This window comes from Heloderma suspectum, chromosome 7, assembly GCF_057233095.1.
Source record: "Heloderma suspectum isolate Gila_16-S chromosome 7, 16-S_ref, whole genome shotgun sequence".
Taxonomy (NCBI): Eukaryota; Metazoa; Chordata; class Lepidosauria; order Squamata; family Helodermatidae; genus Heloderma; species Heloderma suspectum.
In genome coordinates, this window is record NC_139464.1 from 3,837,749 (window position 1) to 3,865,072 (window position 27,324).

Sequence of the window (27,324 nt, forward strand, 5' to 3'; positions counted from 1 at the left end):
TTATTTGTCCAGAGCTTACCTGCAAATAGAGCAGGTGTAGAGACCCCTATCACCGATGCAATGAAGATGGACTTGAGCACGCTCTGGGAGACAGTGGAGGACAGGAAGGCCTGGCGTGCTGTGGTCCATGGGGTCTCGAAGAGTCGGACACGACTGAACGACAGAACAACAACAAGAGACCCCTGTCCCCACCCAGAGGAGTGAAGGGTTGGGGGGGTTGTTTTTAAACCTGAGTGCGCCTGAGCATGTGAAGAGCGCATGACAAGGAAGGCTCCCTCCGCTATCCAGAGACTCTCACTGTATGGAGAAGTCGGGTGTCCTGTGCCTTCCACCGAGATCTCCTTCAAGCGTTACTGAAGGATCGATGTTCAGTATTTGTAGCCAGCCCTTTGGCTATCAGTCCCCAAGGCACAGAATTATAGGGATGGAGCGGGGCTTGAGGCCATCTAATATAGGGGGGCAAGGCAGAAGTGGGGGAATCAACAATAGTAGCATATTTGGGTTTAAACCTCTTCCTGCCAGAAACGGGGCCTTAGGAGAGGCGTTTCAACCTTGGGGGGGAGGTGCACAAAACCCAGGAAACCACCAAACTATCAGCAGCCAGGGGGTGTGGCCAAGGGAAGGGGCGTGGCCTTCCAAGAAACCTCAGAGGGCCAGATTTGGGTCCCAGGACAGCGGATCTGGCCCCCAGTCTGAGGTTCTGCTCCACTGCTCTATAATAACAACCCCCCCCTTCTCCACCTCCCCAGTCACTATTGAAGACTGGAATGCATCTCATGCTGACTGGGGAGGGGGAGGCTGGGAGTTGTAGTCCAACACATCCGGAGGGCATCAGGTTGCGGGAGGCTGCCGTAAACCACTGGGCACGGGGATGAGGGATCCCTCCTGTATCGGAGCAGTGCTGGTGCACACAGTCAACCCGATGCTCTGGCAGCAGCTGATTTGGGCTCGGCTGGGGGCTGGGGGCCTCTTCTCACGCAACCCGAGGGGCTGCAAGTGGGACCAGCTGCTCCTGGGGCCTGGGTGGGGGCTGTGGCCAGGGAGTGGGGGCGTTCACATGTGGAGCAAGCAGGCCCCAAGCAAAGCCCCGCCGGCTTTTCCTGCAAAGAGGCCATTCTGCAGGGAAACGGAGCCGGATCCTGCCTACCTTCAGTGGAGGCTGGTGGCTCCGATGTCAGTGGGGCAGTGCATCTGCTCCGGGTTTCACTCAGAACCAGCCAGAACTCTGAAGTTGCTATCCCAGGTGCAAAACCTCCTCAGGCATGGATTTTGGGTGCTGCTGTAGCGTGGCCAGGTGCCCTGTTTTACAGAGGACAGTCCTTTACTCTGGAGGGCTGGAGGACAGTCCTCTATTTGAATGTGCCCTCTGTTTGATGGCTGTCCAGTCCAAGCCCAGTTTAATGCCAAGGAACCCTCCAAAGGAAGAGCCAAAGGGCCTTGAAACTGCCCACCCAGAGCGCGTGCGCGGACTGAGCAGGCGCACAGGTCATCTGGTCAGTCTTCTCCGCTGTGGTGAGATGTCTTGCATTTCTGCTCAAATTATAGTTATCATTTCTAAATTTGCATCTATACAGACGCATTTGTGCATGCAGATGTTACGCAAATTGGTGTCCTCTTTTTCTTCCTGATGCATGTCCTCTTTTTTGATGTAAGTGGCCATTCTACATGAAGGGAGGCAGACCAGGGCCACGGCCCAGGGAGAACTTCTCCTGCACCAGCTCCATTGCACTGGACAGCTCTCTATATTGGCTGTGACTATCCCAGAGATTTGGGGCTTGTGACGGATCATCAACTTCCTCAGCAGTAGAAAAATTAGAATAGTGCAGAGAGAGAGAGACTGTTTCTTCCCCTCTCACAGTCTCTCCTAACCTGGGGCCCTCCAGATGTGCTGGAGTGCAACTTCCATCATTCTGGCTGGGAATTATGGGAGTTGCAGGCCAACACATCTGGAGGGCCCCAGGTCAGGGAATGCTGCTGTCTTGGAACACTAGAACATGACTGGGGCCTTCCTTCAGCTGGAACAAATTGCTTAGTCATAGGTAACCAGACCCAGCACTAACATAGGCCAGAATGCTGCACACATTTTCCTGGGAGTAAACCCCCTTGAACATAGTGCAACTTACTTCTGAATAAGGATGCAAAGGGTTACACTGTGAAGCAGCATCTGTCCCTCTAGCTCTGAGGGGAGCCCCAACAGCAGCCTTCCTCAGCCTGGCACCCTAATGTTGGACTACAACCCCTATATTGTCTCCTGCAGATGACTGTACCTGTAGTCCCACACATCTGGAGGCGCACCAGGCTGGGGAAGGCTGAAACTGAATTTGGTTGCAGATCTGACGGAAAAGAATGCTGTGGCTGATGGCCCCTCCTCTGGGTCCCAGTCACAGGCATCACTGACAGAGGGGCCCAGGGCTCAACCACGTAAGGTGCTGTGGCCCCACCTGTTTTCCTCTTCCCTTCACATCCCTTTTTCCTTCTGTGCCGTGTCTTTTTAGATTGTACGCCCATGAGCAGGGACCACCTTGCTTACTGATTGCACATGCGCCGCCCTGGGAATCTTTTTGGCTGAATAAATCACTAAACAATAAATAGATAATTTGTGGCACCTGGACTGGGTCTCTGTTTCTTCTGGGCTGGAACATTTCAAGAGATCACACCATCACAGCTTCTTAACCAAGGTTCACAATGCCATACAACTGCCCCAACGTACCACAGGTAGCCAGGGACGCACCTTCTGGTGGCCCACTCTTCTTGTGCTGCAAAAGCGCGGGTCAGATCTTGACTAGTGGCTGGAAGAGAGGGGGGCAGCAAGGGGGGGCAAGGTGTGGTGGGGGAGGATCCCTGATGAAGAAGCAAAGCGTGGAGGGCTGGCAGCGTTGGGCTGTGCCCATTCTAACGAACACTGATCTGGCCTAATCAGCTTTGCTGACAAAGAGGATTAACGACTTCCAGAAGCTGGAGGTACGGAGAGGGTGGAAATGTCCCTGCCCTGAAGGGGTCCAGCTAGGGGTCAGTATGGGAGAGAGGAGGGGGAGGGGCCCATCTGTGTTCAAGAAGGTGCCAAGAAGCTGGAAATGTGGCAATCCCCATCTCCTTGGAGAAGCCTCTAGTTTCAGTGAGCTTCTCCGAAACTGAATTTGGCCCTTTGAAAGAGGTTCATAGAATCATAGGGTTGGAAGGAGCCTACAAGACCATCGAGCCCAACCCCTGCTCAATGCAGGAAGCCTGATTCCCAGGCAGTTTCCCATCCAGGTACTAACCAGGGCTGACCCTGCTTAGCTTCTGAGATCAGACGAGATCAGACGTGATAACAGGGGTGCATGGTTGCCAACGGTGCATGGCTGAGCATGGAAAAGCAGCTCCATCTGTCTCTCTCTCCCTATCCCCCTCCATGCTTCCCCCTTCCAAAGGTACCATGTTCTGTCTATGCAGTTCAATGCATCCTCCCCTATCCACTCCACTGAGTTCATCACTGCAGACAGCTAGTGTGGTGTAGTGGTTAGAGCGTTGGACTGAAGACCCGAGTTCTAGTCCCCTCTCAGCCATGAGGCCCTCTGGGTGACTTTGGGCCAGTCACTGACTCTCAGCCTAACCTACCTTAAAGGGTTGTTGTGAGGATAACAATGGAGAGGAGGAGGATTGCGTAAGCTGCCTTGAGTTGCTTGCAAGAGGAAAAACGGTGGGATATGAACGTGATAAATAAATAAGTAAATATCATTTCATGCTCTACAGACTAGCAAGGGAACAGCACATGCCAGGATGCATGCATCAGTGTTGTGCGGTTCCCCATGCTCGGATTGTGCCCTCACCCCATCCATAGGTAACTCCTTCCCAGTAATATAAAACAAAACACCCAGAGTGGTGTGCAACAGCATATAAAGAAGTCCATTCATACAGATTACAACAAGGCCTCACCCACAAGCCCAGCAAGAGAAGTTTCCCCACTTATACCATCTCCTACAATAACCTACATTTAGCAACATGGATCTGAGCTGAAAATATGACCAGCTGTTGCCACAAATCAGGAAATAACAACGACAAAGAATCTTGTGGCACCTTAAAGACTAACACATTTATTGCGGCATACGCTTTCGTGGACACAGTCCACTTCGTTGCATCTGATGAAGTGGACACTTTTGCTCACTGCAAAATCTAGACCGCGTGACCGGCAATCCGCCTTTTGCCAATTTTGTTCACAGCTGGCATGAGAAGCCTGCCCTAGGGTTGCCATCGCCAGTGTGAAATTTCGCAACGAGTTGGCATCTCAAACATCATCACGAAGTTTCATTTTCCTTATGAATCCCACATGCCCTGGTGGGTGCTGAGATGTGAAAACGGAGCTCAATGGATTCAGAGGGGCATCACTATTTGAATCTGACCAATTTTAAATCATAGTTGGTGAGTACTTTAACATGCAGCTGGACCGGCCCCCCAACCTGGTGCCCTCCAGGTGCATTAGACTAGAACTCCCATCACCCACCGAGCACGGCCACCTGAAGGGTGCCAAGGTGAGGAAGGCTAAAGTAGGCCCTGTACAAAATATATGAAAATGCCAGGACCTCACCCAGAGGCTTAGACTCTGCAATATGCGCAATATATCAAATGAGGGGCCGGGGGGACATAAGAGCATAAGAAGAGCCCTGCTGGATCAGGCCCAGGGTCCATCTAGTCCAGCATTCTGTTCACACAGTGGCCAACGAGCTGTCGACCAAGAACCCAGCAGCAGGACATGAGCACAACAGCACCCTCCTGCCCATGTTCCACTGGTATACACAGGCTCATTGCCTCTGATCCCGGAGGTAGCACATAACTATCAAGACTAGTAGCCATCGACAGCCTTTTCCTCCAGGAATTTATCGAACCCCCTTTTAAAGCCATCCAAATGGGTGGCCATCATGACGTCTTGTGGTAGTGAGTTCCATAGTTTAATGATGGAACTGACTTCCTTTCATCTGTCCTGAGGGCTTCTCCACATGGGGCTTTTATTCTGCAACTGAGATTGGTTACTCATGGAAGTTTATGGTTCCTTTACAGAAGTTCATCCCGTAAACTGAATCAGCACTGAAATGCTGATCCCCCTGCACCCCAAAATAAACTTCAGACTAGCCCATCTCACATATCTACATGATTGTGGGATAACAATGGAGAGGAGGAGGATCATGTAAGCTGCCTTGAATTGCTTGCAAGAGGAAAAATGGTAGGATATAAATGTGATAAATAGATAAATAATATCATTTCATGCTCCACAGACTAGCAAGGGAACAGCACACGCCAGGATGCCGGTTGCAGTTAAACCTCAAAAAAACCCAAGATTATGGCAACCAGCTTGATTGATAACTGGCAAGAGGGAGAAAAGGTGGAGGCAGTGACAGACTTTGTATTTCCAGGCGCAAAGATCACTGCAGACACTGACTGCAGCCAGGAAATCAGAAGACGTTTACTTCCTGGGAGGAGAGCAATGACAAATCTTGACAAAATAGTTAAGAGCAGAGACATCACACTGACAACAAAGGTCCGCATAGTTAAAGCAATGGTATGGATCACTGCCTTGTTGTGGCGAAGGGGCTTGCGTAACTCAGTGAAGCCATAAGCTATGCCGTGCAGGGCCACCTGAGACGGACAGGTCATGGCAGAGAGTTCTGACAAAATGTGGTCCACTGGAGAAGGAAATGGCAACCCACTCCAGGATTCTTCCCAAGAAAACCCCATGGAACGTATCACAAGGCTAAAAGAGATGACGCCGGAAGATGAGCCCCTCAGGTCGGAAGGTGTCCAATATACTACTGGGGAAGAGCAGAGGGAATTTCCAAGTAGCGCCAGAAAGAGTGAAGTGGCTGGGCCAAAGCTGAAAGGACACTCAGCTGTGGATGTGTCTGGTGGTGAAAAGAACGTCCAATGCTGTAAAGAGCAATATTGTTTAGGAACCTGGAATGTAAGATCAATGAATCAAGGTAAGCTGGAGGTGGTCAAACATGAGACGGCAAGGTTGAACATCGACATCTTGGGAATCAGCAAACTAAAATGGACAAGCATGGGCGAATTTAATTCAGGTGACCATTATATCTACTACTGTGGGCAAGAATCTCTTAGAAGAAATGGAGTAGCACTCATAGTCAACAAAAGGGTGGGAAAAGCAGTACTGGGGCACAAACTCAAAAACGACAGAATGATCTCAGTACGAATCCAAGGCAAACCATTCAACATCACAGTAATTCAAGTCTATGCCCCAACCACTGAGGCCGAAGAAGCTGAGGTTGATCGGTTCTATGAAGACCTACAACACCTTCTAGAACTAAAACCAAAAAAAGATGTCCTCTTCATTATAGGGGATTGGAATGCTAAAGTAGGAAGTCAAGAAATCACTGGGGTAACAGGCAAGCATGGCCTTGGTGTACAAAATGAAGCAGGACAAAGGCTAATAGAGTTTTGCCAAGAGAACACGCTGATCATAGCAAACACTCTTTTCCAACAGCACAAGAGGCGACTCTACACATGGACATCACCAGATGGTCAATATCGAAACCAGATTGATTATGTCCTTTGCAGCCAAAGATGGAGAAGCTCTATACAGTCAGTAAAAACAACACCTGGAGCTGACTGTGGCTCAGATCATGAGCTGCTTGTTGCAAAATTTTGGCTTAAATTGAAGAACGTAGGGAAAACCACTAAACCATTCAGGTATGACCTAAATCATATCCCTTCTGAATATACAATGGCGGTGATGAATAGATTTAAGGGATTAGACCTAATAGACAGAGTGCCTGAGGAACTATGGACGGAGGTCCGTAACATTGTTCAGGAGGCAGCAACGAAATCCATCCCAAAGAAAAAGAAATGCAAGAAAGCAAAGTGGCTGTCTGAGGAGGCTTTACAAGTAGCTGAGGAAAGAAGGGAAGCGAAAAGCAAGGGAGAAAGGGGAAGATATACCCAACTGAATGCAGAGTTCCAGAGAATAGCAAGGAGAGACAAGAAGGCCTTCTTAAATGAGCAATGCAAAGAAATCTAAAGAGCCTCTTGTTGAGGGTGAAAGTGGAGAGTGCAAAAGCTGGTTTGAAACTCAACATTAAAAAAATGAAGATCATGGCATCTGGCCCCATCACTTCCTGGCATACAGAAGGGCAAGAAATGGAAGCAGTGACAGATTTTACTTTCTTGGGCTCCAAGATCACTGCAGATGGTGACTGTAGCCATGAAATTAAAAGACGCTTGCTCCTTGGGAGGAAAGCGATGGCAAACCTAGACAGCATAGCAAGAAGCAGAGACATCACCTTGCTGATAAAGGTTCGTATAAACAAAGCTATGGTTTTCCCAGTAGCAACGTATGGCTGTGAGAGCTGGACTATAAGGAAGGCTGAGCACCGAAGAACTGATGCTTTCGAACTGTGGTGCTGGAGAAGACTCTTATGAGTCCCCTGGACTGCAAGGAGGCCTAATCAGTCCATCCTAAAGGAAATCAACCCTGACTGCTCATTGGAAGGACAGATACTGAAGCTGAAGCTCAAATATTTTGGCCACCTAATGCGAAGAGAAAACTCCCTGGAAAAGACCCTGATGCTGGGAAAGATTGAAGGCAAAAGGAGAAGGGGACGGCAGAGAATGAGATGGCTAGATAGCATCACCAATGCAATGAATATGAACTTGAGCACACTCCGGGAGAGAGCAGAAGACAGGAAGGCCTGGCGTGCTGTGGTCCATGGGGTCACGAAGAGTCGGACACGACTTAACAACTGAATAACATTCCCCATAGTAACCTATGGCTGCGAGAGCTGGACCATAAGGAAGGCTGAGCGAAGGAAGATAGATGCTTTTGAACTGTGGTGTTGGAGGAAAATTCTGAGAGTGCTTTGGACTGCAAGAAGATCAAACCAGCCCATACTCCAGGAAATAAAGCCAGACTGCTCACTTGAGGGAATGATATTAGAGGCAAAACTGAAGTACTTTGGCCACCTAATGAGAAGACAGGACACCCTGGAGAAGATGCTGATGCTAGGGAAAGTGGAAGGCCAAAGGAAGAGGGGCCAACCAAAGGCAAGGTGGATGGATGATATTCTGGAGGTGATGGACTCGACCTTGGGGGAGCTGGGGGTGACAGCCAACAGGAAGCTCTGGCATGGGCTGGTCCATGAAGTCATGAAAAGTCGGAAATGACTGACCGAATAAACAACAACAAACTCCAATCCAATGATCTGAGGTAGTCCAAAGCTTATGTTGAGATACAGTGGGACATAAAATGTAGCTCCTGGTTCAGTTTACTGACTGAGGTCTGGTTTGAATTTTCACACAGATAAGGAACTGGGAACTAGTAACCAGCTTCAGCATCATAAAGATTTGTCTCAAAAAGTTGGGGAGAGAATTACTGAGAACTCACAAACCCATCTGGCAAATGCCACATACATCCACTAGAGGGCAACAGCATCCCAACCAAGTCAGCACCCGGCTGGGGGCTGGGGAGAATCAAAAGGCCAGGTCTCTGCCAAGTCTGCTGTTCTGGACCATGCGATGCTCCTTCTAGGCCAGCGGTGTTGAGCCTCTTTCAGACCAAGGGCCAAATTCAGTTTTGGACAAACCCTCTGCGGCTGCGTTCCAGCATCTTCACTAACGGCAACGTGTTTGGCATAAATCAGTGCCCAAGTGCCCAGCCCCCAAAACTCTAACTCAAAGTTCTTCTGAACATGCATTAATTGGGTACAGTGCAGGCAGGCACCCAAAATATTTTGATACATGCGGAGGGAAAGGTGCTGGACTAGACGGGCCTTGGTAGGGTGTGCACTGGCCACAAGATTTTGTTCAGACCCCAATTAGGCAATTTGGAAATTGGCAGATATGGCTTGGAGAGATTCAGTGGCCACTCTTATCTGTTGTTGTTTATTTGGTCAGTCGCTTCTGACTCTTCGTGACTTCATGGACCAGCCCACGCCAGAGCTTCCTGTTGGCCATCGCCACCCCCAGCTCCCCCAAGGTCAAGTCCGTCACCTCCAGAATATTATCCATCCACCTTGCCCTTGGTCGGCCCCTCTTCCTTTGGCCTTCCACTTCCCCTAGCATCAGCATCTTCTCCAGGGTACCCTGTCTTCTCATGATGTGGCCAAAGTACTTCAGTTTTGCCTTTAATATCATTCCCTCAAGCGAACAGTCTGGCTTTACTTCCTGGAGTATGGACTGGTTTGATCTTCTTGCAGTCCAAGGCACTCTCAGAATTTTCCTCCAGCACCACAGTTCAAAAGCATCTATCTTCCTTCACTCAGCCTTCCTTATGGTCCAGCTCTCGCAGCCATAGGTTACTACGGGGAATACCATTGCTTTAACTATGCGGACCTTTGTCGTCAGTGTGATGTCTCTGCTCTTCACTATTTTATCAAGATTTGTCATTGCTGTCCTCCCAAGAAGTAAACACCTTCTGATTTCCTGGCTGCAGTCAGCGTCTGCAGTAATCTTTGCACCTAGAAAGACAAAGTCTGTCACTGCCTCCACGTTTTCTCCCTCTATTTGCCAGTTCACTCTTATCTACTTGGCTCCAAATCTTGGTTTGGAAATCCAAATCTTCATGGCTGCCATTGGCTATAACTGGAAATCAACAGATAGCTTTGCTTTTTATGTTTGTCAGAATCTGTTAAAATTTGCAGGCATAGTAGTCTGACATGAACAGAATATGCCTGCCAAATATCAGACAAATAGGTGCAGGGGGGGTTGCACTATGTGCCTTTAAATTCATATATACATACACACACACACACACACACACACACGGGAACTGACAATAAAATTTTTAATTTTCAGCAGAATTAGATGAAATTTACAGAAGTAGTTGCCCCTTCCGAGGGAATCAAGCCTTCCAGGTTTCACATAAAAGTTATATGCAGCTTTGTGCAAGCGCAGCCTTTACAGTTTGGGGGTTTTCAAAAAAGGATGTGCTTCTTCTCCCCCTATATTTTTTCTGAGCAATTGTTATGAAAATGACAGACAACACAGAGATGGCCCTAAGAAACCTGTAAAATTTCAGGACAGTTGCAGCTATTTGTGTGGAATAGGAATGTTCAAATATCCATCTAAAATTATTGGGGGTGGGGTAAGTGATTCACTCCCCCTTACTCCTTGCATATGGATTTATTCTATTCTATTCTATGGCCATTTGAATAAAAATGGCGAACAGAAAACTTCTGACCTGGCACCGAAAAGAATGCAGAGTCGACATGAGTTGCACCTCTGTCGGGAGGTGCACGTGTATTTACAAATGTGGGGTGTATGGTGCCCTTTCTATACCTAAAACAAGAGAGTGTCTTGCAGCACCTTAAAGCAGCCCTTTCCAGATGTGTTGGACTACAACTCCCAGCATGCCCCAGCCAGCGTGGGGCATGCTAGGAGTTGTGATCCGACACAACTGGAGGGCACCAGGTTGGGGAAAGCTGCCTGAAAGGCTAACACGTTTATTCTGCCATAAGCTTCCGTGGACTACCTCGCTCACTTCATCCGACGCATGATGCGCTCCGGCGTGTTGCAAGCATGCTTGCACACGGGCGGAGGGCGCGGCGGGGATTCTCTCTGCCCCGCTGCACTGAATGAGGAGCCAGGACCCTCACCCGCCCCCTGCAGCCCTTTGCTCTTGTCCTGGGTCCTCCCCGCCGGTCTCCAACCGGCCTCATCCCCTCCCTCTCCAATCCGCCCCCCCCCCCATCCGCCTCGGCTTTTTGCTCAGGCCCCTCCAGAGGCGGCTCCAGCCAGAGCATCTCTCCCGCCCCTCGCGCTTTCGGAGTGGGGCGGCGGGGGGGTGGAGGCCTCTGGATTGCATGAAAGCGGGGGGGGGCGGGGAGGAGCGCGCCTCCCTCCCAGCCCCTTCTCCCGCCTGCGGCTGCAGACCTTGGCGGGACGGCCCTTCCCGCCTCGGCGGGGGCAGGACAGCGGCTGGGGGCCGCCGGGCCAGAGGAAGCCGCCTTCCCTCCCTCGCCTCGCCCAGCGCGGAAGGACCGCCGCGCAGCCCCCCGCCCCGATCCGGCCCCCGAGCGCACAACTGGCGGGGCGCGCCGCTCCTCCTCGCCGCGGCTCCTGCAGCGGCGTCCCGCGCCGGGCCCCGCGCAGCGCTCCAGGCTGGGGAAGAGCCGCCGCCGCCGCGGCCTCTCCGGGCGTCCCATGCGCTGGGCAGCCGGGGCGCTCCGGAGCCATGCCCGCGCGCTGGCGGCTCTACGCGGTCCAGTGGGCCGTGCTGGCCCTCCAGTGCGCCTGGCAGAGCGGCCCGCGCGCCGCCGCCGAGACCCCGCCGCGCCACTACGGCGACAACGGTGAGTGAGCGAAGGCGCGCCCAGGTAGGCGAGAGTGCGAGAGGCGCCGGGGCGTTGGCGCAGTTGTCGCTAGAGCCGTTCTGGTGCCGGAAAGCAGACGCAGGGTTGTCGGTGACACAGGACTCTTCGGCAGGGCAATGGGAAGCATGGCGGGTCTGGCTTGGGGTGGGGGTAACTTGGGGAAATCATGGCTGTTGCCTGAAGGCCGGAGAGCTCCCCTGCCCCACACCATGCCAAAATTACCCCTAAAGAGTAGGATAGTTTCTCAGCAAACTTCAAAAAGCGGACTAAGGTGGAGGAAGCTAATCCGTAAAACTGTCACTCTTCTCTGTACGCAGAGAGAAAACTTCCAGACGTCACTGTGCGTGATTTTCTATTGGCAGTGCTGTGTGCAGGCTTTGCAAGTACACAGAACTCCTCTTTGGTGGATAGAAACAAAAAGAATCATTACATTCTCCTCTACTATAGAACACATGTACAGAACCCTCCTCCGTGGTCTGTGCCCCCTCCCTAAATAAAGGGCACAATCCAGCCAAAGCAAAGCACTTTCAAGCCTCGCTGATTTCAACCGAAGAAATTAAGCACATACCTCATGCATTCCCACTGAAGACAATGAGGCGTAAAATTGTTTCAGCTTGGCTGGATCATGGCCCAAAGTATTCATGGTAGAAATTAATTAAGGAGCGGATGTGGCAACGGAACTTTTCTACAATGGTAGTTTTCAGGTGAAGACACGCAAACTGCTCCCCTCACCTGAAAGCCCCCTCCCCGAAGACCAGACATGGAACTGGGGAGACACACTATCATTACTCAGTAGCATTCTGCACATACTCAGACGCACTGTTTGCACACTCCACGTGCAACTCGGCAGTGAAAGCTGCTGTCTACAGTGAACTCTTGGCACAAGTGAACTCCCGCTGGGTAAGAAAACAAGAATTGCCTTGCTGGATCAGACCAAAGTCCCATCCAGCCTGAGGTTCTGTCTCCAGTTCTGTCTCCATCTGTCTCCTGATGCCCCTGGAACCTTCACAGCCAGAACGCAAAGGCGACGGTGCTGCCCTTCTGCGTGTCCCTTGCCTCTGGTTCGCCAAGATGTGCTGCCTGTGGACGTGCAGGTTTCATTTACTTGTCATGGCTAATCCATGGAGGCTGGATGACCCTTGGTTAGAGCCCCCAAATGGCCAGAGTAGGTGCTACCAGGAAAAACAAGGTTCCCAGCCTTGTATTTCTCTTGTGCGGGAAGGGGCCCCCTCTGTCCCGGAGCCCTTGCCTGCAAGTGCCCGCTAGCCTCCGCTTTCTCCTTATCTCAGCATGCTGGACTAAAAACTCCCATCATCCCCATGCTAGCTAGGAGACAATGGGAGTTATAGTTATTGGTGCCTTCCAACACATCTGGAAGGCACCAAAGTGGCAAAGGCCGTTGTCAATGCCATGCCTCACATGGCGCATGGGAGTGCAGGCAGCACATTGTTCCTGAAGTGGAGCCCATAAAGATGCCCAGACTCCTCCTGGCTAAGTGTGCAGATCATCTCTATAGGCTCCTGGTTTGCTTTGGGGCAAACAAAAGCCCCCCCCCCCCCGCCCACCAGATCAATGCAACTGAGAAGCATTCAGAGGGCAGGAACGAGAAGAGGTCACTTCGGGCTTCATATCCCCAGTGGGGTTGGAATGATGTGTCTGCCAATGTCACATCTAATTCCATACGAAAGCCAGGCGCCACTCTCCGCATCTTGCAGCAGTGAGTTCCATAGGTTTTGTGGAAACATCCGTTCTTTTGCCTGTCCTGAATCCATGGCCAATGAATTTCACTGTGTAGCACTGAGTCTTATGAGAGAGGAAGGGGGGAAAAAACCACTGGGTCTCTTTGCAGTGTTGGTATAATTTTGTAACTGAAAAGCCTGCCAGCTTATGGAAGGCACTCCAACCCCACTGGGGATATGAAGCCCGAAGTGACCTCTTCTCGTTCCTGCCCTCTGAATTCTTTTCAGTTGCATTGATCAGGTGGGGGGGGGCTTTTGTCTGCCCCAAAGCAAACCAGGAGCCCATAGAGATGATCTTTGCACTTAGCCAGGAGGAGTCTGGGCATCTTTATGGGCTCCACTTCAGGAGCAATGTGCCGCCTGCACTCCCATGTGCCATGTGAGGCATGGCATTGACAACTGCCTTTGCCACTTTGGTGCCTTCCAGATGTGTTGGACTATAACTCCCATTGTCTCCTAGCTAGCATGGGGGTGATGGGAGTTTTAGTCCAGCACATCTGAAGGGCCCCACATGGGGGAAGTCTGGCCTACAGCGTGGCCCTGTTTTACTTGCGCCAATGTTATGTTGTGCTGGCTTCCCGTCTGTTTCTAAGCATAGTTCAGTGTGTTGAGGGTTTTCCTTGAAAACCCAAAGGGCCTTGGGACCTGAAGCCCAGTGCCATGTGCTTTGATGTCACCGCTATGTGGATGACGGGCACTCTGCCTACGAGTCCACGCGAGGGGCTGGGCCTCCCGAAGGGGTGTCTGGATGCGGTGCTGAGATGGACGAGGAGCAATAAACTGAACCCTAATCCAGGCACGATGGGATTCTGTGAGCTTGGAAATTGCGTGATCTAGATAGTGGTGTGAAACCAGTCCTGGGTGAGGTTGCGCTCCCATCAGAAGCCCAGGTGCGCAGATGGCCGTGCTTGGACTTGTTGCTGTCTGGAGAGGTGTGCAGGTAACGGCAGCAGCCAGGAGTGCTTTGTACAAGCTCCATCTTGTATGGCAGTTGCGGTTCTATCTGGACTGGTGGGAGCTGCCCTCAGATACCCATGCTCTGGTTACATCCAAGCTGGACTACTGCAATGCACTTCACGTGGGGCTGCCTCTGAGGATGCTTCGTGAGCTGCCACTGCGGGCTCTCTGGATGCCAGTGAGGCCAGAAGGTCTGTGCAGGGCCCTCCCATTTTGTGCCAGTTTCATCAGCTACCCGTCAGCTTCCAGGCCCAGTTCAAAGCCTTAGCCGTTAAAGTCCTCAGCACCTGGGGACCAGGTTACTGGAAGGACTGCCTTCACCTGCCCATTATGCTAACATGTGCTTCAGGGATCCTTCTCGAGTGCTCATCACTAAGATCAGCAAGGCTGGCATGCCCAAGAGATAGAGCCTTCTTTGTGAGGGTGTAGCCCTAAGAAGAGACTTTACTATTATTTAAATAAATAGGTTTTTTTTAAAATGAAGGAACATCTGGTCCCCTGTCAACCTTCCTGTGTCTTGAGACCATCTGTGGAGGCTCTTCTGCGTGCTCCACCATCCACAGTGGTGCTGGTGGTGACCTAGGAGAGGGCCTTCTCAGTGGTGGCTCCATGCGCCTGGAATGCCCTCCCCAAGGAGGCTCACCTGCCATGGACTTTGCTGTTCTTTCGGCACCAGGCAACCCCCAAGTTTTTTAGAAGTTCTATGTCTGAACGTGTTTTAACTGCTGGTTTTGATGGATGTTGTACATATACAAAAATATGTACAATACAATTGTATTGTTTGTACATATTTTTGTATAAATCACAAAAATGTATTTCTTTTGGCTGAAGGGAGGGGATTAGGAAGGTTGTAAATAAATAACTGAGCCAGTGCTCTGAATGCGGCCTTTGAGAGTTGCCCAGTTCTTTGGATGGTGGACAGATGTGTGCTTACATGTATTTTCAGTGCCCTGTGAACATGAGGCCCCATGCCCAGCTGTATTTCCCAGACTAAGGTTCATGGGCGATGAAAGATGCACAGCCATGCGTAAATATCACACACATTTTATGCCAGCGGTAGGTGACCTGGTTTCCTCCGAGGTTTGGGACTACAATTCCCACAAACCCTGATCACGGTGCCTGGGGCTTTGTAGTCCAAAACATCAGAAAGGCACCACGTTGCCTACCCTGCTTTACGCATTTTCTGCAGTGCAACACTGCGCATACGTGCTCGCCGTGGATATGGCGTGGAGCGGCTCAGCATGCGACCGCAAACAGCACTCTCAAAAAGCCAGCTGCAGGTTACGCTGCACATCTGGGAACAGTCATTGATCTCTCTATTTGATTCAGAAACTGGCAAGTCCAAAGCGAGCAGGTGGCTACATCCGTTCATGCCACTCCGTGCGTTGCTCCCTTTGTCTACGCAGGGAAGGTTTGGCTGGAACCAAACACAACCCGCAGCGGCCTGGGACCTTTTCCCAGAAAGTCCCTCTGAAATCCAGTTTAATTAAGTCCAGCTGGTGCTGCTCCAATGGGGGGGGGGGTAGGTGGAATGTGGGGGGGAGGGGCGGCTTGTACGACTGACTCTTACACGGCTGAGTGGCCTGGCCTGCAGAGGATGCGGTCAGCTCTCAGCCTGGATCTGTGTTTGGAAGAAAAAGAGCAGTAAGATCTCTCCACCAGCACTTCAGTGCCTCTTTCCCCCCTTGTACTGTAGTGCCCTTCGCAAGCCACATCCAAAGGAGGAGGTGGAAGGGACTAGAATCCTGCAAGCAACATCTGCAGCTTTTGCCCAGAGCTGGCTGTTGGCCTTCCCTTATCAAGCAGGGTCCTGCAGCCCCAGGCCCCTGGGCAGTGGAGTAAGGGAATCCCGTGCCCTCCAGTAAGGCCCCCATTTTTTCCTGACAAGTTTCTTCTGCTTTGAACAAATGTGATGGGCAGAAATTCAGCAAGTGAAGATTTGCCTGGCATGGAGGTGCAGCAAGGAGCGAAGTTTTGCCTGTTGAACTTCTGCCTGTCAGAACTGTTAAAGGCATAGGAGCCCTGCCAGATTTTAAAAAGTGGCAATGGAGTCTGAAGACACACTATTACTGTGACTGCAGGGGAAGGAACAAGAGTCTCAACTCAGCCTAGACGGAGCTTTTGCAACCTAGGCAGCTGGACCTGGCCAGAATGTGAATTACATTTGGCCCGCCTTGTTTCCCTGTTCTCTTTGACCCAAGACTAAGCACCAGGTCCAGCTGCTGCAAGGATGGGCCACAGCTGGCTTCTGAGTGCCTGTTTTGCAAGAAGGTTCCAGGTTCAGTCCCCGGCATCTCCAAGTGAAGGGCATCAGGGAGCAGAGGAGGGGTGAGCCCCCACTCTTCCTGCAGCGCTGGGCAGCCCCTGGCAGTCAGAGTGGCCTAGGTACAGGTTAGATGAACCCATGGATTTAAAGCAAGGATGCAGTAACTCAGGCCTGGGCCCCAATCTGGCCCTCCGGGGCTTCCCCAGGGGCCAGCCCCCTTTGCCTGGCACCACCCCCCTTTTCCCGACTGCCAATCATTTCTTGGTTTCCCGGGTTTGTGCCATTTTTCCCCCATTCTCAAAGGTTGGAATGGCGAAGAGGTGAGTCAAGCCAACCTATGGCCCTAAACCTCAGGCATTCTGGGACCCTGCTCTCATCTGTTTGATGGTGCAGGTGTATGTCTGTATACCCACGCCCACACACATAATATTTTAATTAAAGGAAAATAAAAAATAATTTTCTAAATATTTCTATTGTTATCTTTTAATCTAAGTAAAAGGTTAAATATTGAGACCCCAAGATAATAGTGACTAGATAGACCACACCCCATATTCCACCCAATCCTCCCCCCAGCACACATGCCATCCTATTTGTTTTATGTATTTATTATGTTTATATTCCACCTTTCTTCCAAGGAGCTCAAGGTGGTGTACATGGTTTTCCTCCCCCTTTTATCTTCACAACAACCCTGTGAGGTAGGTTATGCTAGAAGAAGGGTGCAGAAATCCATTCCAGGCCCAAATTGCATTCCAGTGGTAGGTGGGGCCAAAGGCAAAAGAGGGCGGGGCCAAAAAATACCAGCATGTTTTTAGGTTACAGCTCTTTCTGATTGTAAGGAAGCTTCAGGGGAGGCATTTCAGCCTTTTGGAAGGGGGAGAAAACTGTATGAAAGCTGGGAAACCACCAAACTGTTGGTAGCTGGGGGAGAGGTGGCGGGACCAGGGGGAGGGGTGCATCCGTTGGGAGAACCCCAGCAGTCCCGATTGGGACCCCCGGAGGGCTGCATTGGGCCCCTGGGCAAGAACATTGTGCGGGAAGCACTTCTGCCCTTGCTCAGCCCCCTGTCTTGCTTTGCAGTCGTTGACCTGCTGGAGGCGCTCAACATCACCCACTCCGTCGTGGGGGTCACCAGGGCCAAGGGGCCCAATCCGGGAGTGCCAGCCTGGAAATTCCGCCAGCGGGTGCCCCACCTCACCCTCCCTTGGGACTACTCCGTCTACCTGCTGTCCACGGTGCAAAGCGCCCTCGGATTCCACTTTGTGGCCCGCCAAAGCCGTGGCTCGGAGGGGACCCTCATCTCCCTGGTGTCTCCAGCCGCCACCAAGCGGGACGGGCGGCCGCTCCTGCAGCTGGTGTCCAGCTCCCGGGTGGACCAGCTCTGGCTGGAGTACCGTGCAGTGCACAACATGGAACCCGCCTCCTTGGCCTTCCCCGGGAGCAGCCCCTTTGCCCACGGCCGCTGGGCCCGGCTGGCACTGAACCTGGAGGCACAGCGGGTCTCGCTCTTCGTGGACTGCCGGGAGCCCGTCATCTTCGAGAAGGGCGGTGGGGAAGAGGTGCTGAGCCTCATCCTGCCCCTGGACCTGCAGATCACCTTTGCCAGTCTGGACGGAGACAAGGCCAGCAAGTTCCTGGTAAGATAGAAAGGCGCCCCGAAGCAGAGGACATTCACCAGGCCACCCCGCCCGTCCCACAACCAGCCATGGAATTCCCAGCTGCCAGAAGGCTGCCAGAGTAGATCAGTGCAGGAAGCAGATCTCCAGATATTTTGGACTTCAACCCCCAGCAGTCCCAGCCATTGGCCATGCTGGCAGGGGCTTCTGGGAATTGAAGTTCAAACCATCTGGAGATCCACCTTCTGCCCACCCCTGGCTTAGATGGTCACTTAAGGCCAGGCTTCCCCCGACTTGGAGCCTTCCAGATGTGTTGGACTGCAATTCCCATCATTCCCAGCCATGGGGGGTGCTGTTGCACTTGTGCCCTGCTTGTGGGTTCCTGGTCGACAGCTGGCTGGCCACTGTGTGAGCAGAATGCTGGACTAGATGGACCCCTGGCCAGATCCAGAAGGGCTCTCCTTGTGTTCTTATGTTCTTACATCTGGAAGGCTCCAGGCTGGGGGAAGGCTGCTTTCAATAACTTCGTGGAGAAGATAGGTCTGTCAGCGACTGTTAGCCATGATAGGAAGAGCCCCACTGGCTCAGACCAAAGGGCGCTCTGACCCCCTTTTAAAGCAGTCTCAGCTCGTAGCCATTGTTGCATCGTGTCTCAGCTAAATGGAGCCTCCAGGTCAGGCGACAATGTACCAGATGTTGGGGACAATGGCAGGATGAGGGGCAGTTACCTTCCTACCTTCATCACTTGTCAACTTCCCAGAGGCCTTTGGCCACCTCATGGACTTTACTGATGGCCGTTTTATTGATGGTTTCATCAAAAGTGCGTCTCAAGCCATTTTTCCATCCCCCCCCCCCCTTTTAATGGCTTTTCCCTCAGGTTTTTCTTTTTTAAATGGGCTGCTTTGGAAACTAATTTTTGAGCAGGAAGCCAGCAAATAAGCAGATCCGTGTGAAAAGGTGGCATCATCACATCACAAGCGCCCATGTCCCTACAAGCGGCAGTCAAAATCGGGATGGAGGTTGGGAAACTCGCAACTTGGGGACGTTGCATCCTGTGTTTGGCTAAACTGAAATGTTACCAGCCCAGAGAGATGGAAGAGGCAGAGGGGCCTGGAGCTGCTGCTTCTGCTTTGGGGAGTTGGCAGCCCTGTGTCCTCCCCAATGCCGAGTACCAGCTTCAGAGTGAAATCTTTTCAGGTTGCTTAAGCTGCCCTGACCTTTTGCGTGGAGTTTCCCTGGTTTTCGGAGCATAATTCCTGCCCCAGAGCTTCATAAAGCCCCAAACGACAGATACTCTCCCTGACTCCTGCGCTCTCCCTGCAACCACACCACCATCGCCCCATCTCATACAAAGCCCCCCCACCTGCCCAACCAGGGGTGTTGAACCTCTTTCAGCCTGAAGGCTGGATTCACTTCTGGAGAAGCTCTTGGGGGCTGCATTCCAGTGGTGAGCAGGGCCAAAGGCAAAGGGGCATGGCCAATATACTCCAAATCCCAGTGTATTTTAGTTTAATGTTCTCACTAACAATACCTAAGCCTTCGGAGAGGCCTGTCAACCTCTTAGAAAGGGGGTGGAGGGATGTGCCAAAGCCGGGAAACCACCAGCTGATTGGCAGCCTGGGGAAAGGAGGCACGGCCCTCTTGGGATTCAGCCTGCAGTTCTGAGGTTCTGCACCCCAGCCATAAACCACACTTTGATTTCCTTCTGCGTGGAAAGCTAGAACGTTTGGGACGGGCTTCCGCCCAGCGGTAGAGCATGTGCAGTGCGTGCAGAAGTCCCCAGTCCCGTCCCTGGACTCTCCAGTTTAAAGGATCTGGTGGCAGGGTGTGGGAAAGATCCCTCCCGGCTCAGCTTGGGACCCCAGAAAGCTGTTGCCAGGCGGAATAAGCAGTACGGGGCTGGGTGGACCAAGGGTCCGACTCAGTAGCAGCCCGAAGGTGAAGCGCTGTCCCTCGCTGCTGAGTTCTCCTCCGCCCCGGAGCTTCATTTCCCCAACCTCCCGTCTCTTTCCCAGTCCTCCCTGCTGCATGTTGATGACGACCCTCTACGCCTTTTTCTGCAGGGCTACTGGCAGACAGCCGAGATCTCACCCGGCGGTTTCCCACACCGCCCCTGGCACTGCGAGAACCTGCCAGGTAAGAGCTTTGGGGAGCAGGGTGGCAACTTCTGGAGGGCGTGTCTGTGTGTCTCCGCTGGCTCAGATGGCTCCAGCGCCCTGCTCGACCCCAGGACGACGACGGTCGCGAGGCGTATCCAGGCAGAATGGCCTCGGTGGGATGGGGCGAAGGGACACAGATCAAAGCAACCCACTGACTTTGGGAAAGTTTTCTCCCCATCAAGGCTTTGACATTCATGCTGAAAGCAAGCACAGCTGGGCCAGATGTTCCCTGTTGTGGGCGGCTAAGATCCCTGGGCCTCAGATGGGAGCCAGCTGGATGGCAGAGTCAGTTGACATCTGGGAGACTGGCTGGATTGCAGCCCAGAAGAGCAGAGAGTGCCAGGGGGGTGGGGAGCTCTCCGAACGGGGGTGATAACAGAGCATGACGTTTCTGTCGGATTCTAAGCTAGCCAAATGGCATTTTGGAGATGTTTCCGGATGATCCATTTCTTGCACACAAAATGGTATTGTTGTTGCAAGGGACTGAAATGTCTTTCCTCAAGTGGGCACTTCTGTTGCAGGAAGACCGTATCCTCACCGCATCTACACCGGGCTTTTACTCCCGGGGCGGGTGCAAGTCGAGGTCCCTCATGATAGATGATGCAGTTGTGACTTCCCTATGAAAGGGACAGCAGAGCGGTGGCAGTTCTTGGACACAGTTTGGAATGGTCGGGCCACTGTGCAGAATATGGGGGCAGCTCCTATCTTTCTGGACATTCACACCACATGGACATCCATATAATCTTGTCTTGATCTCTCTGCCACTGACATGAACGAGGCTACTTTTTCCGGCTTTGCCAGCAGGTCTTCAGTTTGCTGCTGGCTTGACCAAAAGTCAAAGCGAGGCAGGAGTCGAATTAGGCAAATAAGGGCAGCTGTCGTCCACCACGCCTCCTCCTTCACAGAGTCAATGCCTCACACAGGCGACATAAATTTCACAGTCAAGATCGAATGTTTTCAGATGGTGCTATGGAGCAGTCCCTGCATCAGATAGCTGGGTCAAGACATCCCTCAATCTCTTTTGGAAGTCTGCCTTAGCATTTACCTGTTTAAGACTGGCAAAATATGCTAGAGAGAACCCCAAGGACTGTTCAAAAGAATTGTCCCTCCGCAGATGTGTCGCTTCCACTTGGGGAGGTATAGGAGGAGTTCAGTGGCTTCTCTCCCCTGATGGCTTGAATTTTAAGCCAAGAACTGAAAATATCCAGATAAGCCATCCTTCTGATTGGGAATATGCCTGTTTCAGCTTTAGGAAGAAAAGTGTGCTCCAGCCTTCTGCAACATCTGGAAACCCTAGACAAAGTTTTACATCAAAGATCTGGAGAACAGAGAGGGTTTCTTTCCCTTCTTCATGGCTCCAGACTTTAATCACAGTTTGGGCAGCATTCTATACTACTCCTGTATGTGCACACGCGTGTCTCGGTTTCATAGATCCTTGCAGTCCCACAGCTTCCGTGGTTAGGCAGAAGAATAATCAAATCCAGGTCAAATCAAATAATCAAATCCTTCCAGCAGTTTCTGCAACCTCTTCACTCATCAGCTAAGCAACTACGGTTCACATCTTGAGTAGAACCTAAATCAGCCTTCCCCACCTTGGTGGCCTGCAGATGTGTTGAACTGCAACTCCTATCATTGCCAGCCAGCATGGGAGTTGTAGTCCAACACATCTGGAGGGCACCAGGCAAGGGAAGGCTAATCTAAATTGTGACAGCAGACCATGGATACAACCTCTAATGGGATTAAATGAAAAATGACACCGCTGGTAAGAAGATTATCTTCTGTCTTAACTATTTTTGAGACAATTTGCCAAGTCTAGGAACACTGTGGAAAGAGAAGAAAAATAACGAGCAAAACAGGTCTCCATTCTAGGCCCTGTTTTCTGCAGACTGCCCGTCACAGGGAGTTGCCCTGGGGTTTTGCAGTCCTACGTTCCTCTGGCTGATTCTTGGCTGGAGGTTCTTCTTGCTCAACACGTCTGCACCAGGGGCAGCCAGGTGGGGCGTGGAGAGACCAAGCTTTGGTCAGGGGAAACCACAGCATTCACATGCGGTTTGGGGAAGGGGCCATCACGTAGCAGTCAAGCACAGGCTTTTTGAGCAGAAGGTCCAACACAGGAACCATTGGTTTGTCTAGTTCAGTACTGTCTTCACCGACTGGCAGCTCTCCAGGGCTTCAGAAGGGATCTTTCCCAGCCTTTCCTGTAGATGCTCAGGACTGCACCTGGGACCTTGTGCATACAAAGTGGGTGCTCTACCACTGAGCCATGGCCCCTTCCCATGGTCAAATCCGGCATGAGACCCCAGAGAGCCCCTACCAGTCAGAGAAGGCAATACCGGAGTAGAGGGAAGGGGCAGTCAGACCAACCTCCGATGCTCCTACCAGTCTCCGAAAAATGCCGGACGGAGCTACGTTGCTCTGTCTAGTATGGCTGCTCGTATGTTCTTATGATCTAAAGTCTCTTAGATCATCTCTCAGAGATTTGTCCCGCTCAACCTCATTTCTGGAATTCATCATCCTATTTGCCCTACCTCTTGGGCCATGGGGGGTGGAGGTGGAGAAACCTTGAGCGGTAATTGACCAGTTATCTGGAAAAGAGGCTTCCAGAGGTCATGAGACTGACCCTGATCTTCCACCTGAACCACATTCAGCCAAGCAGCCGGCCAAACCTGTGAAACCATCGCTGTGCCTGCTGCAGCCTAACTAGCTATCGAGGTTTGTGTGCTTACTTATATATTTATAATGCTTATATATCACTTAATATAATACAATCTCTAAGCGGTTTATGGAAGTTCAGCTTCATTGAGGCACATTCAGGGTTCGTGGCATCCTGGTCGATACTGTCCAGAAGTCACAATGGCAGTTTTGCTCCCCATTTCCCAGGCAGGAAGAACCCCGGACCCCTTGAAGAAAAAGGCATGGGGGACCTTGGAAGTCCAGGTCCAAATAATCTGTTATGGATGGAGGAAGGAAGGAAGGAAGGAAGGAAGGAAGGAAGGAAGGAAGGAAGGAAGGGGAAGGGACCGAATCCAGATCAGGCTTGCCTTCCCTGTTGCCAGCCCCTCCTCACATTGAGTGAAACTCATCCAAGCAGAGATGGTGCCTGTGTACATGCTGCAAGGAAAAGTCCCTGGTCATGCATGCAGAATCTATGCGCATAAAATTTGCATGCACGCGCCCACGCACACGCGCACAGGCTTTGTTCTAGCCACTTCAGCTGAACTCATGGAGGCCGACAGCAGGCACAGTCCCACTTCTGCCCCCTCGGGTGGCCATGGGTCCTCTTTTACACCGGACTGTCCTCTATTTTGGAGGTGTCCTCTGTTTGAAAGGCTGCCCTGTTCAAGTCCAGTTTAAAGACCAAGAACCGTGAGAACTGCTGACCATCAGGTGTTTGCACCTGGGCAGCAGACGGAGCACACAGGCCTGTTGCTCACCTGGTCAGTTTTCCACACTAGGGTGGGATGGACTGTATTTCTACTTAAATTATAGTCATTCTTTCTAAATTGGTATCTATACATATAAATTAGCATATGCAAATGCCATGCGATTCGCCATCCTCTACCCGCCACATTTCCTCTTTGGGGGCATTTCAGAAGCGCCCCCTCACCCCCTTCGTGTGCTCAGCAAACGCCTGCATGAGGCTGAAAAGGAGAATCACAGGAGGTCTGATCCGGACTGGGACTGCTACAGGGGCAAAGGGTTAAAAGCTCCCTCCCTTCCCCACCAGGATCCCAATCCAGATCAGGGCTGGGGGCGCAGGGCATGCCCGCTGTTTATTCCTTAAAAACAATCCACGCATCCCCGATGACACGAAGGGCATTGCGTCCCACTTGGCCCTCCCATGGCTGCAGCCCTCCTGGAGGTGCTGCCCAGATGACCCCGCCCGCCCTTGCTGCGCTGGCGGGGGCTGGCAGCTTCCTCGGCCCCCTGAGAACAAGGCTTCCTTGCTCAGCACCTGCAGAAGGTTCTCCGTCCCGCCGCAGACGGATTGCTGCCTGAGCCCCCCGGCCTGATGTCTTCTCCGCTCTCTCGCCTCTCACCTTCCTCAGCTGGCCGCAGGTCCTGATGCCCCCCGCCTCCTGGCCATGCTGCTAATGCGTGGGGGCTGGCTGGCCCCTGCGTGCCCCTTTTGCTAATTGAGTGCGGCTGGTCTCTGGTGCTCCACAAGGGCAGGGCAGGGGAATGGCGCAGCATCAGGGCCAGCCTGCAGTCCCCCCCCAGGGCCCAACGGAGAGTCAAGGCTTCTTGCCACCTCACTCAGATGCCCGCTGCTCCAGGCGGCTGCTGGTCGCTCAGGCAGTTCTAGCACCAGAGCGAGGTCAGGCCATGGGGGGGTGGATTCCTTCCAGAAGCAGAGGAGTCCGGCCCCAGCAATGTCGGGCCAAGTGAGCAAGACAGAGCCCCCCCGGGCCAGTGTTGCTCCACTCGAATGGCACAGTCAGGGGTCTGCCACCCCTCACCCTGGCAGCTGGCTCCACAGGGTGAGATCCAGGGCCATTTACTCTGAATTTAAAACAAACAAAGCAAAACACTCTAGAACAAGTCATGCGCATTAATTGCATTGCAGAATGAGTCCCTACTGGGGGTTGGGGGCAGGATTGCCTCATTTATTCTGGCTCTCCTTGAATACATTAACATGTATTCTGCGGCATTGTAGAGCAACGGAGTGAAGTCCGCCTTAGCCCCCGGCTTTCCCCTAGTCTGACCTTTGAAGTCTCGACTGCAAAGTTGCAAGAGTATCATTGAGGACCAGAAGCATACTTTTTTATTTAGATGAGGGGTGGGTGTCACAAGGGCAATGGCTACATGCAGCCCCTCTTTCCTCAGGCTTAGCTCCTGCCTCTGGCCCGCTGCCAAATTCCGTGGCACAGCTCCAGAAGAACAAGCTAAATGAAAAACAAGTTAAATTTGTCCTTTTTTAACTTCCATAGCAGTTTGCCACCAGATTTTGACAGCAAAAATGTGTTGGATGCTGTGCCCAGAACCAATTTTCATTCTTGCATGCTGTGTTACAGGAGCATTGAACACATCCCCCGAAAGTCCTTGACTTGAACATAATAGTTTTAAGGCACAGCTTCTCCTGCTGTATCCGGGTGTAGATGTGTGTAGATGATGACTGAATTCAGGTCAGGTTGCAGGAGGGCAATACCATCATGCAGATGTGGGGGGGAAATTAAGCAGTTTCTCCTGCATTTTTGAAACTACACATAAGTGTGGTGCTAAAGATGCAGGGAAGCATGACCTCGCATTTCCAGTGGGCACGGCTATTTATTCTGGTGGGTTCTGAGGAGGGTTGACCAGCTCAAAGAATGGATTCTGTGTCACCGTTAGAGAAGGCACATTGTCACAGATTTGACCTACAGAGCTCTTGCTCAAAGCCTGCTCATATCAGCAGGCCTTGCACAGAATTTCCCATGGGAGCTTGCCCTGCCTTATTTTCGTGCCCCAGAGGTGTAATTTGGCTTTTCTGTCTCAGGCCCAACCAGAATATCTCAGGCCAGTGCTTGGGCATGAGTTACAACTGCGTACAGTGTGTGATCTTTGGTGAATGAGTCCTCAATGCCTGAAGCCCCATTCATTGGCTCAGGAAATGGGGTCACCCCACTCACCTTCCAGCTTGACTGCATGGGATGCCCTCCTCCCACATCCCGAGAAGCTTCTGAGCATCTCTCCATCTTGCTGACCCACAGATCTGTACCTGCCGCCTCCGCCCTACACCATGCCTGAGGAGCACTACATGGATCTGACCGAGGAACAGCCCCTCGAGCTGGGCTCTCCACCCCTCCTTGAGCTACCGGCCCTGACTGACATCCGCCACTACCAGCGGGAGCCTAGCGAGTTCGACTCCCCACCCCTGGGGGCAGCACCATCCAACGTGGCCAGCCCAGAGGAGAGGATCCAGAGGCTGGAAGCGCTGGTGGACGGGCTCGGGACCATGTTGGACATGGTCAAAGCGCAGGTGAGCGTCGCCTCCGGAAGCCCCAGCCTCACAGCCCACCTACCCCCCAAGCCACCCTTATTAGCTTCATGGGATTTTAGAGCTGAAAGGCACCACATTAACCCATTAAAAACACGTCCATTAAAAAGGAGTAAGAAATAAACAGCCCCCACCAGTTAAAAACCTAATTTGGTAAACAGGACAGCCTATAACCAGCCAAAGTCTGCCTGAATAAACACGTCTTTGCCTACCAGTGGAGGACAATGCAGGTGGATTTCGCCTTGCCTCCCTTGGCAGGGGCATCCGGGGCCCAGGAGTAGCCACCCAGAAGGCCCCACGGTGTCAAGGGCTCCTTGGAGGCCTCTCTCAGTCTAATCCAGTAGCCAAGTCCAGACAAAGACAAAGGGATTCTTTTCAAAGCTTTATTCTTTGTTAACAACTCTACCAGTAGCAACTAGATCTGAGCAGCAGAGTACCTATGCCCTAAGTTGGAACAGTGGGTCCCCGTTTGAAAGGGAATTACTGGCAGACCCCTGAATTTAAGGACTAGGGAGAGTCCCTCCCCTTTTCTCTTGGATCCTCTGGGCGCAGCCGTTGTTTGCGCGCCAACCGGGCACTACGCCTCCTTTCTGCGCCCTCCATTTGGCGCCGCTCTCTGCGTCGGCATCGCGCGTCCACCATGTCTGCTATCCACACTCTGTCACTCCCTGGACTGCTATCTAAGCTAGGAATGCTGGTGGGAGGAATCTCCGTCAGCTGTGGGCCCTGGGAAAGAGGAGAGCGCTCCTCTCCCAAGAGTGACTGCTCTTCCTCAGAATCAGAACTACTCTGGGATTCTATGGGCTCAGTGTCCACCCTGACACGTGGCATCCCTGACAGACGGCCGTCCAGCCTCTCCTTAAATAGCTCCAGGAAGGATGACGAGTGAGCGAACTAGGCCACAGAGGAGCAGAAGGCTGGTTGTCAAGCACATAAGGAGGCAATGGCAAAAGTCAGGATGAAGGGAGGTCCATTGTGTGGTGGCTCGGCCCGTGCATTGCGTGCTGAAGCGCCCAGGTTCAATCTCTGACATGTCCAGCAAAAGGCGTCTTGGGTAGCCGGCGAAGGGAATGTCCTTGGGCGGTGGCCGCCATTCAGAGCACACAGTCCTGGTCTGACTCCGTCCAAGGCAGTTTCCGCGTGTTCGAGGCAACCTGGCTCCCAGGCGCCCAGGCCGGCTCACTAGACCCGCGCTCTGGGCCCTGGGAGGAGGAGCGAGGGATTCTGGCCTGCAACACGCAGCACAGATCCCTGGGCACAACCTGGAGAGGAACACAAAAGGGGCGTCAGAGGTCATGTAATATCCCCTTTATTACGAT

The 27,324-nt window shown here is 52.2% G+C and overlaps 1 protein-coding gene across 1 annotated transcript in view; it reads left to right on the forward strand.

Moving 5' to 3' along the window:
- Window positions 1–871: 871 nt before the first annotated feature.
- Window positions 872–27,324, forward strand: part of KCP (kielin cysteine rich BMP regulator) — an 84,903-nt gene continuing 58,450 nt past the window's right edge. The window contains exons 1-11 of the mRNA XM_084811422.1: window positions 872–1,043; window positions 2,921–3,013; window positions 10,440–11,273; window positions 12,145–12,194; window positions 14,025–14,168; window positions 14,213–14,352; window positions 15,687–15,851; window positions 16,560–16,576; window positions 17,334–17,890; window positions 19,933–20,005; window positions 25,719–25,987. Of these exons, the coding sequence (XP_084667548.1) occupies window positions 872–1,043; window positions 2,921–3,013; window positions 10,440–11,273; window positions 12,145–12,194; window positions 14,025–14,168; window positions 14,213–14,352; window positions 15,687–15,851; window positions 16,560–16,576; window positions 17,334–17,890; window positions 19,933–20,005; window positions 25,719–25,987 (2,514 nt within the window). The remainder of the gene's footprint in view (window positions 1,044–2,920; window positions 3,014–10,439; window positions 11,274–12,144; window positions 12,195–14,024; window positions 14,169–14,212; window positions 14,353–15,686; window positions 15,852–16,559; window positions 16,577–17,333; window positions 17,891–19,932; window positions 20,006–25,718; window positions 25,988–27,324) is intronic.